Source organism: Triticum dicoccoides, chromosome 3A (genome assembly GCF_002162155.2).
Source record: "Triticum dicoccoides isolate Atlit2015 ecotype Zavitan chromosome 3A, WEW_v2.0, whole genome shotgun sequence".
Classification (NCBI taxonomy): Eukaryota; Viridiplantae; Streptophyta; class Magnoliopsida; order Poales; family Poaceae; genus Triticum; species Triticum dicoccoides.
The window spans coordinates 728099106-728114375 of record NC_041384.1 but is presented as its reverse complement, the minus strand read 5'-3'; the positions used below and the strand labels follow the sequence as shown (position 1 = coordinate 728114375).

Here is a 15270-nt window from a genome sequence, read left to right as displayed (position 1 = left end):
GTGAAACGCGATTCTAAACACCATTGACATAAAGGTTTAGTATAGTAGCGTGGATCCTATCTTTTCTGCAAAACAAAAAGTGTGGATCCTATCTCTGGGGATACATAAGGTGAAGTCATTAAACGCTCAATGCTTTTGTCTGATTTATCTTAATTACCGAGGCAACCCCGCGCGATTGATAGGGCTTTTGATTGGACAATTAAATCTTGATGCAGGACACGTGCCGGTTATAACGTAAATTGGACGCATCTCCCACTTTGATGTGCAGCAAGAAAATCTTGATGATGACTTCCAAAGGACAAACAACTATCATAGTGATCTCATTCGCATATATATAATTGTAAAAATAAGTCCTCATACCCATGCCTATTTTTATTTATAAGTGTTCATTTGTGCAACTTGATTTATATGGTCCAAAAATTAGAATTTAATTCTCTCGCAAAAGCTTTCTAGAAACCCTTGTCTTAAAGATACGCTTACTCTCGTGGGTTCGATAACTCAGAGTGGGGGAAATACGAGAATGTTGTATGCTCCTTTATCGGATCACTAAAGAGACTCATCAGGCGGCGGAGTCATCAATATCTCGAGATCCTCCCGCCTGATGGTGAAGCGAGACCATGCGCATCTAGCGATGCGATGGGCACACTGCATGTTTTAGCAGGGTGCCGCCGGCATCTATTGATCGGGTGATGCCCTTTGAGCTCTGGTTTGATAGCAGAAGGTTTTTGTGCCTTTCCCCCATGGAGTGACTTTGAGTTATCGAACACATGAGAAGATATATGTGCACTACAACAAAGGTTCTGACCAGGTAGTGCTAATGAATTAAATTCCAATTTCGAATCTTCTAACCTGAGCTTGGAAGAGGTGAAAATGCCCTATATTTCATCTTCCTTTTCTCTCTAAGGGAGGAGGATGAGAACTTGCAATTGATCTTTGACAAGTTAGTTTTGAGAAAAATAAACATGTCTAATTTGGTTGGTTTTGGATTTTGAGCCGGTTAAATGAAAACTAATCATCGTTATATCCTGGTTGGTTACCAAACAATATCAACTATAATTTAGAGAAAAATAAATAAAAATCAATTGGACAATACAACATAGATTAGTTGTGTTCTAAAATACACATGAATGCTACAAATAATGTGACAAATGAGAGGAGAATAAGGACTCCATGCAGACAACTATCACAAATATTTTGGTTATCGTTTGGCGACTACTTAAATTAGTATGTGTGGTCGTTACTCAGCCATATGGAGCATATGTCTATTGGGTGCAACCGCTGGGAGACGGTCGCACGGGATACTTACAATCGATATGGATGACGGTACAATAATAGGATAGGTGTTTAGTCATCTTACCTTATCTTCGCCGGTTGTGGCAATTTTTTTATTTTTGTTGCGGGTTGCTTGAGACCTTTTTTGAACCTCGTACTTTGGTTAATAAAATGGATGTGTGCATCATGTGATACAAAGTCCGGGGGCGGGTAATGCTTCTTTTTGAAGAAAAAGTCCCACGATAAGTTATTAGCCTTATGATCTAGAAACTTCTATCAATTATCTTCTATATTTAAACAGTCTAAAACATTCACCAAGTTGTTCGTGTATTTTATGATAGTATGTACAAGTAAGTGTATAAAATCACATTATCAAAAATAAGGGGCATAGCTAACCCAAAAATACAAATAGGGACATAATTTTTTTGGAGAAACTTCGTACTTTTGGTTTTCTTAGAGTAAAATCCACCGTAACAAATATTCTTCTTAAACATCTTAACCTAAGTTCTGGAAACATTATTCTGGAAATTTTAGTTTTTTATTGAGTATAAGAGAATATATTTGTAATGATAAATATAAAATAGTATGAAAAATACAAATATGCATGACCATGATCACATTATTAGTTATGCTAGTTATACATAAAAATTAGCATTTAAGACAATCTAATAACATATAAGGAGACCATTAACACATTTAGTGAAAATAGCAATTATAATGAAGTATCAAAGTTTAATACAAATAAACAAGAAGGGCAGATTTTACACAAAGGAAAAAATAGTGTTCTCCAAGATTTGGCGTTGCCCTTCTCGAAATGCTACACAAGTTATAGCGTGCTATATATGGAAATAGTGTTTTCCATACAAATGTCAAATATATCATAAAATTTAAGGCTTCCATAATTTGGAACCAAAGGAAACACTCCTAACTAGACAAAGAGGCATATGAGAGCTAGGCTCAGGGCATGTACACTCCTGATTTGTAAGGAAAGGAAACACTCCTAATTAAACAGAGAAGCATTGGTGACTGACTTGCCGTCACCGGTGGTGTGGTTTACATCGGCGTTGCCTTGATAGAGTTAGAGACATGGCCTACGCCGCTACTTGGAAAGGGGATGAATAGAAGCTGTTGTGACTCATGAACTGTAGTCGCCCCCTTTGCTCACGAGTCAAGAACGCCGCTGCCCTTGGTCACAAGCTAGAGGGAAAAAAATTGTGGTCACGCTAAAAAAAATGTTGAAATAGCTATTGCAACAAAATAAAAAAAACTAGGATAAAAAAATAGACTACAAATAGAGTGGACATCAGTTTAGATGTGACATAACTAGATATGTCACATCTAGATGTATCCTAAACAGTGGCGGGGCTAGCTTTATGGCATTGGGTTCAGTTGAACCCAACGAAAGTTTCCCGCCACGCATGTGCACGGGGGTAGTTTTGTGTATGAACCCAATAGAAATTGAAGGATGAACCCATCGGATTGGAAATTTGGAATTGACAAGCTAGAAGCCTTTTAGTCCACATATTTTTAACGTGAGTAGCCCAGGTAAGGCCCACAATTAAACTACCACTGTCTCGATGCGTGCCTCAAATTCATATCACGTACTGGCTACAATTGTACGAATCAGGATGCACGTCTCGTTAATAGACTGTCGCTTCCTCAAGACCACCGCCTTTCCTCTAGCCTTCTCTCTTTACCCTGTTCGCGATCTCCAGCGGCGACCAGATGGTTGCAACAGCAGGTGGGCATGCAATCCCAATTCAAAGAAATTAGATCCCATCATCTCATTTTCTTTCTCTTATGCATGTTCAGTTTAGCCTAGTGCGATAATGACCTTTGCCCTAACTTTTAATTTGTTTTTTCTGAACTTTGATTGATCTAGGCTCATCAGATTCAGATAATGATGGGTCATGTAGGCCGCATATTGGATATAGGCATGATGCATCTGAATCTCGTTACTGCAAAGTAGTCTCCCGAAGCGCCATCTATATGGTGAAAAAAATAATTTAGATGATATGCCTTACGACTGATTGGAAGAGAATTTCAGATTATACAAGAAATCCTAAGAAATAGGATGAGATAAGGCGGACATATTTAACTGGGGACCTTACATGTCACCGCCTAATTTTCATTACCGCAGAAGGTCAATAAAATGATCCACCGAGATTTATTCCGAAATGGTTTAAGGAATATGATGGCTGGCTTGAGAACAATGACAAGGTGCATAAGATTTTTTGCTTCTGCTGCTACCATTTAACAGAGCACATCGAGGGACAAGTTGGGAGTGATATATTGGCAAGGAATGCATACAACGATTGAAAGGGTACACTCTGAAAATGTGAGTGATTTTACATGCTTTTTTCAATTAATGGTTCTATAAACTTGTCAAACTAATATGTCATTTTTCCAGTATTTCGAAGAGACAAGCTAAACCTGAAGTTATTTGCAGTGTGTAAACAAGTAATTTTATAATTTCGTCCAACCGGTATGTCTTGGCACTATATTATTGATAAAATAAAAAATATATATATATATATCAAATATTATATGTTTAGTTGCTATGTTATATTTGATTGCTATACTATTATTATATGATATTGGGAAATTGGCCGCTACAATCAATTAATTCACACTAAATCCTCAAAATAATTAAGTCAATGAATGAACTCATCGACTTAATTTTTTGGCTCCGCCCCTGGTCCTAGACAGACCCTTTTTTTTTTGCATTGACCTAGACAGACCCTAAAAAGAATGACAGGTAAGGAAAGTTAGGCTGGACGCCCTGGACGGGTAGAATAATTACCGAATAGGCCAGGCAAGGCACAATCACGCTGTCGTGCCGGGCCACCAAACAGAAGAAACCGAGATGAAAAAAGGCACACCACGCACCCAACACGTCGCGACATGCAGGCAGTGACGGGAAGGTGGTGTTGGCCTGCCTCGTCCCGCCTTCCGCTTCCGAATTGGCCTCTGGCTGCCTCAGCGTCAGCGATGACCTGACCACGTGCCAACGACAAGCCAGGTTCGGCTCCGAGCGGCACACGCTCGCTCGGCGCGACGACGTAAGCGGTGACCGATCGCGTCGCGCTATCCTTTGGCGGATACGGCCGCGCCGTCGCGGGGCCCGCGGGAACGGGGACGCGATGGGTGCGTGGGTGGGTGGCAAGGTGGCGCGGTGGACGGACGGGCAGGGGAGCCCACGAAATAGGAGTAGCAGGCAGCGAGCAGCGGCGGCCTGTGGCGCCGCGGTGCCGCTGCTTGTGCCCGTCCCTTTCCATCAAAAGATCCGAGGGGCCCGGCCCCGGCGGCTCTGCCCCCACTACTCATGGAACGGGCTCATCGATTCTAGAGTAATTCTATTTTATTTGCCTAACGACCAGCCTCGTGTGTAGTCACTTGGCAAGTTGGCAGTTGGCACTAGCGTTCTTCTGTTCGAGGCCCTACTCTTCCATACTTCCATGGGCAATGAGTGAGTGAGTGAGTACAGTAGCAGTTACACACAAGTCCAAATTGCGGGAGGGGGTTGTCAGTCACGTATGACACGACGACCCCACTAGCCAGTGAAGGAGATGGGACACGCGATGAGCGCGGCGGGCGCGTGATTAGGCGCAGGGGGACACTGACCGATGGGTCCATGTCCCAGTGTGAGTTGGTGATAGGCTACGTGTCGCGGTCGTAAAATGCGGCAGTGGGGGTTGTCACATACAGTGGCGAAGCGTGAGCAAGTTGTAAGAGGGGGCCAACTTCGTTTAAGTAAGCATAATATACATGAAAAATTATATTAGCTAACTGATCCATCAGTGGAGTCGATGTCTAAATTACCAAAACGTCTCAAGTCTTAATCAAATGACAAGAAAATAAGAAATGCATACTAGATATATCTAACCTAACCAACCACCACCGCAAGTATGTAACCACTAACCAAGTACTTGTATGTGACAAACGAACCAACGTGTTGGTGCACGGCGTGCCAGCGTTGGCGCCTCGGCGGCATAGACGTGCAGGTATGACCCCAATCGACAAGACAAGGAGGAGTTGAGCCGAGAACGGGGATTAAAGTCAAAGTTTGTGCAACTCAATATCTGCTCGGGTGACGAGGAGCTGAGAAGAGGAGGATTGAGGCGAGGCTTATGGTGGATGCGAGATGGACGAGCAGGAGGCCAATGCTACAGCGATTGCTTCAATCTATTCTTATTCGATGGGCCTTTATCATTTATCTGCAAATGGGCTGGGTTGAAGTACTAAGTGTATGTAGTAAATTATGTGTTGCACTTTTGGAAGGGGGGGGTCGTGGCCCAGGTTGGCCTCCACAACCCTCCGCCAGTGGTCACATATGACAAGGCGACCCCACTGGCAGTGAAGGAGATGGGACAACGGGACACACAATGAGTGCGGCGGCCGCGTGATCAGGCGTGGGAGACACTGACCAGTGGGTCCGTGTCCCAGTGTGAGTTGGTGACAGCCTGCGTTCCGTGCTTGTTAAATGCGGCCGCATACGCGAGAGGAGGGGTTATGCTGTATGATGATAAGTTAGACCCGAAAGAGAGAAGTTGTTCTTCCTTGTGCTACCTCAGATCCCCTTCTTCCTCCTCAATCCTACTCCCAAATCTCTTCTCTCCTTAGATCGCTATAGGCTTGTGACAAGTGGTATCAGAGGTTAGAGTCCTGGATCCCCTCTACCAGAAACCTTGCTACCAAACCAAATCGGCGAAGCAGGTGACAGCGATGGAAGAGTAGATCGTGGCGCTCGCAAAGGTGGTTAACGATGCACGCACCTCCCTCAACGCGATCCAACAATCGCTCGAGATGTGGAGGCCGACGGTGACCAACCTACAGCAACAATTGGATCGGTGATTTGCGTTCCCAGGTCAGCCGAATCACGCTGCATCTGGCGTTCGCGTCGTCTCCGGTGACCCCAGGGGACGCGGTGGTGCGGCCTACGTCGACAAATCCCACCGGCGACGCAAGGCACAACGACCCCGATGGCCACGGCGAGATCATCGACACCGGGGGGGCTCGGCTCATAGGGTGGTCCCCACCTGGACGCCGCTTCCGGTCAAAGGTGCGTACCAAATCTCCCCTCTCAAAATCCCTATTGCTACTCACGTCCATCGGGGTAGAGAATTGGAGTACAGATCACCACATCCTCCGCACTCCAATTGGGCCCTTCTCAAACTTGATTTCCCACAATTCGAGGGCGAGAACCCTCAATTTCGAAAGACTAGATGTGCGAAGAAGTACTTTGATGTGTACGGTGTGCAACTGGGTCTTTGGGTCCGTGTTGCCATGCTGCATTTTTCTGGCACCACGGCTTGCTGGCTTCAAGTTCACGGAGCGCGCAACACCCCGTTCACACGGGCGACACTTTGCGCTGCTCTGTGCGCCAAATTCGGCTACGAGCAGTATCAAACACAATGGCACCTGAGCCGCCATGTCTCACGAACCGACGAAATGGCCCGCCGCCCCCTTCCCCGTAGCCGGCGGATTTCGCCGGCCGCTTCTCCGGTGACGACGAGACCAGTTGAAGGGAGAAGGGATCTCAGCGCGGTCGATCTAGGGTTTCCGGTGTCGCCAGGAGGAGGGGGACCTGCATGTTTTCGAATCCCAGAGTTCCACTCTAGGAAGGAAATCTATGGCATCCATGCCCCACTCCACGTGCTGAAATTAAACACAGACTTGCACGCAAATATACCCAAGAAATTCCGAAACCAGAATGAAGCACCACACGGCAAAAACTACTTGCCTTTTCGATTCGCCCTCCCATAGCCATCCATAGCCGTGGTCCAGCCCACCGATGTATTGTTGTAGAGTAAAACGCAGAGCAAATCAAATAGGCGGCCGAGCGAAGCAGAGGCCAATCGAAACAGAGCAACTGCCAGCAGCAGGACGAATCTTCCTCTCGATCCCACCAACCACTACTAATTAGTCTACTGCCTACGCACATCGGAGCAGGAAGCAGAGCACCCGGTTCCGGTTCCCGGCGATGGCGTCGTCCTCGTCGTCGTCGTCGGCGCGCGTGTCGACGGCGCGGCAGCCGCTGCGGTGTCTCCCGTCGGGGCGCGCCGCCAGTGGAGCCGCGGCGGCGGTGACGGTGCTGGGGATGCCGAGGAGGGAGTCGCGGGTGACTCTGCGGGCGCACGCGCGGCGGAACATCGCGGCCGCTGCGTGGGCGGAGGCGGGTGTCGCGCCGTGGAGCAGGGGGAAGGAGGCGGCGACGGCGTGCGCGGCGGCGGGGACGAGCGCCGCCGGGGCCGGGGTGGGGGTGGGGAGCAGGAGCGTCGGGAAGGACGTGGCCCTGGCCACGGCCGCCGTGGTCGCCACGGGCACGGCGAACCGCGTCCTCTACAAGCTCGCCCTCGTGCCGCTCCGCCAGTACCCCTTCTTCCTCGCGCAGTTCGCCACGTTCGGGTACGCCCTCCCTCCAACGCCTCCCTCTTCCTCTCCTTCCGGCCATTGACTGATTGCTCAGAGCCCATCCTCGCTCCGCTTTCCGCCGCCGTCGCCGCCGCCGATCCAATCGAGGGACGGGGGACGGAGCCGGCGGTTCCTCCTCGAGCAGCGGGGAGATTCCAGCCACCACGATCGATCGATCGATACGCGAGCTGTCGTGTCGCGAATCATTTTTCCTCTTCGGCCCGTGCGGCGCGTGCCTCGTGGGCCCCGGCCCCGGCCCCTCGCGCTGGGCCACGTGTCAGAGACGGTAGCGGGGCGAGATTTTTCCTGGTGGTTCGTTATTATTATTATATCTGGACATGGTTGCTGCTGCTGGGTACGGCTGTGCTTCTTTACTTTCCCTTCTGGTGTCTAGTGGACGCCTGAGCTGGACATTTTTTCTGATAGCCAAAATCCAAATGGTACTGCACCGCAAATTTGGACTCCACTCGCCCTGTTTTCCGCGTGCGACTTGCTGCCAGTGGGTCAATGCATGCTGGCCATAATAACTGCATAAAACCCGATACCTGAAGCCTGAAGCCCGAAGCCCGAACCCGTATAACCTGAACCTGGAAAAGCAAGCACTACATCCGGTAGCAGTTTTGGAACTACATCGGGTAGCAGTTTTGGAAACCTGAATGTAGTTCGGGAAATGATTATTGAAGCCCACTAGAAATATCTCGCACAAATGTCATTTACTCATTCGCTGCAGAAATGTTGTTATTTTTGCCTGCTAGCGTCTCACTCACACAGGGCGTACCACTTGGCACTGGATAGAATGGCCTTCTGTTTTTCTTGGACACTCATCGAGAACGTGTCATTGTTGTAATTAGTTTGAGAAGAACGCGGCGGAGATGGCAAAAATACACAGCCACCAAACCGTGGCGACGGCCAGGCCAAAACGAAGGACTGCAGCCTGAAGAAACCCAAATAAATTTTCTTTGGTTTGAGAAAAAAGTGAGTCTGTTTAGTTAAGTTTAGATGGCGGGTTTCCATGTTGACAAGATTTGGGAGGTTGTGCGGCGTCGAAATGCAAGCCTTTTCGCTCTCCATGGGCAGGGCCTAGAGGCCGAAAAGTTGGCGGTGTGCGGTTGCAAGCCAATAGTGAAATTGCATAACCATCATATTCATTTCACCATTGTTATTTTTGCACATTAACACCATATGCTCCACAAATTTCTATCATGATAAAATGGAAACATACACGTGAAAAAAAAAGACTTCTGATTGAACATTTCTTGGACGCTAATAACACGGCATGGGTCTCTTCACTTTTGCAGCTATGTGGTTGTCTACTTCTCAATCCTGTTTTTTCGTTATCAAGCTGGCCATGTGACGGATGAGATGCTTTCTCTACCACAGAAGCCTTTTATACTCATAGGCCTCTTGGAGGCTCTAGCAGCAGCAGCAGGGATGTCTGCTGGAGGTAAAAAAAAATTCTTGTCAAAATCAAATACAGCATGTTCCTCACAGATTTTCACTTCTAAAATATACATACTTGATATGTGACATAAGGAACTCACACTCACAGTATTATATGCTTTTTGCTGGGGCAGCTATTCTTTCTGGTGCTTCAATACCAATATTATCACAGGTTGGTGGGTCATCAGTATAATCATATGACAGACTTCATTTTACCACCTGCGATCACAGTTATATAATTATCTTACTACCTTGCTGCAGACCTATCTTGTATGGCAGCTTGTTTTGTCTGCTATTTTCCTAAAGAGGCGCTATAGACTTAATGAGATAACAGGATGCTTTCTAGTGACAGTTGGTGTGGTAATAACTGTAGCAAGGTATGTTTCTAATAATCTCACTCTTGGTTTGCAAGCACCTAGTAAGCACTCGAGTATATTTATACAACTGTAATCCATGCCAAGGAGTTTGTTGTCCTGCTTCTCGTTATGTTGTCTTACAAGCAAATGTTATGGTTAAATCTGAAAGAGAATAAGCTTTATTATTTGGAGATGGGCATGTAAAGTACCACGAAAGAAAAAATATGGAAAATTAGTTAATATTTGGAACGTATGCATATGCAATATGGCTTGTATGATGCAGAATTCCTCAATGTAGCACACGTGACATCTTCACACACATGTGCGTATACTATTGAACTGCTATGCTGGAACATTTGTTTTGATAACAGTCCAAAAATATTATGATTTGGTGATAGTGTCAAGATCCCAATCATGGAATGTGAGGCAAAAACTGCTTGATATTTAAGTACAGTTTTATTTTGACATATTCACTACTGCTCTGTTTTTCATTACAATGCGTGTGTGGGAACAGTGGCGGTTCAGACCTATAAACTCTGTTGTATCAGACTATCAGTCCAATCAATCTGGTTGATATTTGTTTAAATGTATAGAAAAAGTCAGGCATGTTTTAGACCCCACAGACTATGTGTGAAATTGCCACTTGGGCAAGAGATGATCGCACAAGGGGTTATGAAATACTCTCTCTATAAGCTAAAATAAGATATTTTAGATCACTAAAGTAGTGATCTAAAAGACTATTATATGATCTTTTAGATCACTAAAGTAGTGATCTAAAAGATCTTACATCAGTCTACTGAGGGACTACCTTTACAACTACGTACACATATTTTGTGGCAATATTGTGATGTCTAAGTGGAACGCTTGTGCATGATTAAGCTGTTCAGTACCTTAATGTTTTTTTTCGAAAAGGGGGTCACCCCGGCCTCTGCATCAGAACGATGCATACGGCCAACAGTACCTTTATGTGAACAAAGTTTAACACGAGCCTTACTTTTTTATGTATAGTGGAACTGGTGCTGGTGCTTCACTACAAAGTACTGGAATTTTGTGGCCACTGCTAATGATAATATCATTCTTTCTGCAAGCTGCTGACACAGTATTGAAGGTACCAAGTCCGCTAATCAGTCGATTGACTATTTTCTGTTCTTTAGCTACCAGTTTTACCTGATACAACTAAAATGTAATTGTTGCAGGAGATAATATTTATAGATGCTGCTAAGAATTTGAAGGTACCGCATTTCTCCCATAATTGTCACCTGGCAAAATTTTCTCTAAGATGTAGAACTTACTCTTTATGAAAGCATGCCTACTGGCAACTGCTATCTCTTCATTGTGTTCGTGAGATGCCTTTCTCATTCCGATATTTTTGTTTTTTATTCAGGGTGGCTCAGTTGATCTTTTTGTTGTCAACTCGTATGGCTCTGCTTATCAAGTATGGTCCTGATTTCAACTACGATGCTTGAATCATACAGAAGCTATCCATCACAATTAATAAACCTATCTTTTCAGGCTATTTTTATGTGTCTCTTGCTGCCATTCTTGTCAAAGTTATGGGGTATTCCATTCCATCTACTACCAACATACATCAGAGATGGTGCAGCCTGCTTTCTAAATATGGGATCATTATCTGCTGGTAAATTTTCCAAAGTTTTAGGCTCATCTTTTCTGTCTCTTGAGTTCTCATCGGAACATCTGCCTTGATCTTCCTGGTGCATGCAATAATTTTCTGATTGATCACTTGGCTTCATTTGTGATGTTATATTTGCTAGGGGGATAAGTGCAGATCTAAATCAATCACTGATATCTCTTAAGAAAAGAAGTTAATCACTGATGATTAATTACCATACGACATTCAGTTTTTGAAATTCGTCACATTGTATTAGCACTTAATAGCAAGTATCATTAAGCTCTTTGAGTTGAAAACCCATCATTTCTGTATTTATTTCTTCCTAATTTTGAAAAGGACCACCTGGATTTTATCTGCTCATAGTTGATTTATTTATTTTCTGATCCCCATAATGATTATTTATTGTTTTCATGGTAATATCTTTTTTGACATGTCTTGAATTTTACTTTTATAAATAGTAAAGCCATCTAAGCATGTTGTTGCACAATCCTCTTATTAAAATTTTTGGGTTGTGCAGGCTGTGAAGGGGCACCACTGCTACCGCTACTATTTGTGTTGGTTAATATGGGATTCAATATATCCTTGCTACACCTGCTAAAGATTTCTTCTGCTGTTGCATCTTGTCTAGCCTCTACATTCTCAGGTTTATATATTCTTTATATGCGCACGTTTTCTCCACTGATAAATAGTTTTAAGAAGTTTTTTTATATTTCGTTTATACTTCATCCAAGTGCCATCTTTGTGTTGAACATATTAGAACTAGTTTTGAAGGAAGGTGTGGAATCCAGTTAAAACTGACATTGCAGGAAGTATTTGCATGCTTGGTTTTGTAGCCCAAGGTCACACCTAATCTTAGTCGTGCCACGATTCCTTAAGCATGTGGTTGGTTCAGTGCCACAATCTTGGCCTGCCACATTTCGTTAGTCATATGCGATGTACATGTCATAGACACAATTTCTTGACAAATCTTTTCACAGTTTGCAGTGGCCATGTCACAGTGCTAATGTTAGGCATCAGCAAGCACATGCTAAAATCTGGTACCATTAGACAACTGGTTAAAACTATTCTATACAGTTCATTGTGTGTCATCCAGCTTTCAATTCTGGATCTGGAAGCCTTATAGTAACCATATATAAGCTGAGATGTTGTATTCACACCCTGCTTCGTTTCAACACACAAATAGAAAGACACCGTTGAAGGGGGAAATTTTCTCCCTTAACTGTACGTTGTTAGGTAGAATTGAGGCACCACGCGGAGGCTGCGCCTCGAACGCGGGTGGGTGAGCTCACGGGTCTGTGCTCTTACCAACCGGCCACTGCTTGGTTCTGGTCTCAACACACAAATCACTACTTCATTAAGCAGTCCACATTAATCTTTGTGTTCCCTTCCCTATATCTGGCTCAGTAAAATATATTAATAAGCCACATTTTATTATATATACTGGAGGGAGAGTTGTGATGATTTCACAAGGAAGAGGGTCATTTTCACTGATTTCTGTCTGATGACAGTGCTGCTGTGGTCAAGTTTATCAGTTAGAAGCAGAGAGGACGATAACAGTATGTTTAGAATTTCATACCTGACTTGCTCCTCTGTATCATCATTCTGTAATATGGAAGCTTTTGAGGTGTAGTTAGTTATGGAATTTCGACCACGGGGATGAAGCAAACCCTTTATCAAAATAATGAGTTATGGAGGAAGTATGACATCAAGTGAGAATGTAACGTCAATTAAAATTTCTAAAGCAAACTTTCCTATCATGCAGTCGATGTATGTCCACCCCTCTCATAGGCTCTAGAAAATAAGCCTAGGACAGGAGAAAAGAACGCACGTTTGGGATATGGACAGAAGTTTGGCTGTGTTGGCTGACCATGATCCCACATAACTGAGTTGCACCATGTCACTTCAGAACTAAGCTTACCAAAATTATTAAGGAGCGAAAGTAGGGGAAAACAAACACAAAGATTCAGTTGTAGCTATCTTTCATCACCATTATTTGCACGTTTTCTATTTGGTTCCTGCATAACGACTGCACATGCCTTACTCACTGTCACTTCCCAGTTGCCACTTCACCTGGCCACTTGAGCCTGCCATGTATTAGCGGTTTCTGAAACCTGTGTGCTCCTTTGGAAAAGGACTTTAATACAGAACTAACTTGAGCTTGTTTTTCGTCCCTACCAGTCAGATACTATAATGAATCAATAGTCTAGCGTCCAACGTACTTCGCGTTCATCGTTTGCACTTACACCTGAACATAAAGTTCAGGGGGGGAAAAGTTATAAATCTTTCAGCTAGCATTCCTTTTCTGATTACTACTCATTGTTCCCTTGTACAAGTAGATATGCAGTATGCCTGCACGCTGAGCAGCGAACTGATCACTAATGATGGCCTTTCTTGATGCAGTCCCGCTGTCGATCTACGCCTTCACCCTACCGCTGCCGTACATCGGCGTGGCGTCGACCCTCCCTCCCGGCTTCGTTGCAGGCGCTGCAGTTCTCATCGCCGGCTTACTAATGCACAGCCTTCCGCAGCCAGAAAATTGCGGGGAAAGCCAGGAATGACTAGCTAATTAGCATGCATTTCTTCGTATTCTACATAACCATGGCTGGCTCCTCATCCGGCCCGGTCTTGAAAGGCAGAGCAGAAGTTCTCCTGTGAGCCACCTGACCTGACTGTTGTGTGTTGTATGGTAGCATGTCATTTATCCAATAAAAGCGAGGAGAAGCCGCATGGGTACATAGACAAGAATAAAAAGGTTGAGATCAAGCAGGAAATACCTCTCTTTGTGTGTTCTCTCCTACTGATACTGAGACGGGCACTCGCAGTTTGTGGAGGGGAAGAGGATCAGGGAGAAGAGCAGGAGCATCATCACCACAGGGACGAAGAGCAGGAAGGCCGGCGGCGGCGGCAGCGGGGGCAGCACCAGTGGGAGGCACAGGAGCATCGCCGCCGCCGCCAGCAAGATCATCAGGAGGACGCCCCTGTCCATCTGGGCCGGCTTCTCTAGTGGATGTTCATCTCTTACTCTGTGTTTGGTTGGGTTCCTTGGAAGAGGAAGAACTGTCGTGTGTTGGAGGGGGGATATGGGTGTTGCTTTGTGTGAGAGACAACTAACAGGTGCATCTTTGATTCTTTGCTCCTCTGCGGTGAATATATATTGGTGTGATGGTGGTGGGTGGCCCTCTTTCTGGGAGGCCGAGGATGCCGAGACATGCATGGGGTGGGCCGGCCACTGCCTGCTGCTTTTGTTTACCAATAATAACGCAGGCGGTAATCCAGTCCTGATGTCAGATTAGCCGCATTATTACTCTCCACTGTTTCCTGGGAAACGCCGGGTTTTGTTACAGTACTTTGATCCATCTTGACCCGTCGACAGTGTCATTTTGCGACCTCGGTTCTGTCCCTTCCAGGGAGGAGTGGTAGATTTCTTTCTGCCTTACTGTGTCTTAACAGCAAGCGAATCTTCCCTGTCGGTGAATGTTTACTCCCGGTGCCAAGCTTCTTCCCAACCTTGTTGGCTGTCGGTGAATGTGTGTCAACAGGCAGCGAGGCTTGCGATCCAACCGGGGCGCATCACACATGGACTGCCGACGACCACATTAACAGGTAGGGGCATCTGTAACGCGGACCCCCGACACCGTTCAGACTATATGGTATCAGCATTTTTCTTGCACACCGAAAGCAAACCAAGGGTTTCGCGGGCATTCGGATCGCTGCCACACAAACATCTGACAACCGTGGCCCACCTAAACCCTCTCCCTCGCTTGCGCTTTTTCCCGCCAAAAGCCAGCTGTTCACATTCATGCTGCTCTAGAGCGGCCGCTCTGCATTGACGCTGGCTTAGAGCGGCCGTGACCTCTCACTGGCATCGGCACTTAAGCGGCTAGCCGGACGAGGGTGCCTCTCGTGGCGTGTCCCCTATTTCTGCGTTGTTCAATGCCGGAGATGTTTACAGGACGGGACGAGACAGATATATATCACCCCCATTCAATGACTGTCTAGCCGTCTACCGCCATTAAGCATGCTCGTCGGTCGAGAAACCAACTCCGGCGCCCGAGCATTGAAGCACCTGAACGCTTGGCCTCACTATTCAAAGGCGGTCACACCCGGCTCACACCGCATTTCAACCCATTCGCTCCTCTCGTGCACCACATCCACCAT

General features: G+C 45.7%; 1 protein-coding gene across 1 annotated transcript; it reads left to right on the top strand.

Moving 5' to 3' along the window:
- The first annotated feature begins 7029 nt into the window (after positions 1-7029).
- On the top strand, positions 7030-14416 carry LOC119270534 (protein CLT1, chloroplastic-like). Its single transcript, XM_037552537.1, has 10 exons — positions 7030-7680; positions 8985-9130; positions 9261-9298; positions 9388-9503; positions 10491-10590; positions 10679-10714; positions 10867-10917; positions 10995-11118; positions 11630-11755; positions 13513-14416. Exons 1-10 carry the CDS (start codon positions 7256-7258, stop codon positions 13668-13670), a joined length of 1320 nt encoding a protein of 439 aa, XP_037408434.1. The 5' UTR covers positions 7030-7255; the 3' UTR covers positions 13671-14416.
- The last annotated feature ends 854 nt before the right edge of the window (positions 14417-15270 follow it).

What these genes read in the sequence shown, in the direction of transcription:
- LOC119270534 (XM_037552537.1), top strand. Translation starts at nt 7,256, where the DNA reads ATGGCGTCGTCCTCGTCGTCGTCGTCGGCGCGCGTGTCGACGGCGCGG. An exon ending in CAATACCAATATTATCACAG is followed by an intron (nt 9,299 to 9,387) that starts GTTGGTGGGTCA and finishes ACCTTGCTGCAG; the next exon opens with ACCTATCTTGTATGGCAGCT. An exon ending in TCTAGCCTCTACATTCTCAG is followed by an intron (nt 11,756 to 13,512) that starts GTTTATATATTC and finishes TTCTTGATGCAG; the next exon opens with TCCCGCTGTCGATCTACGCC.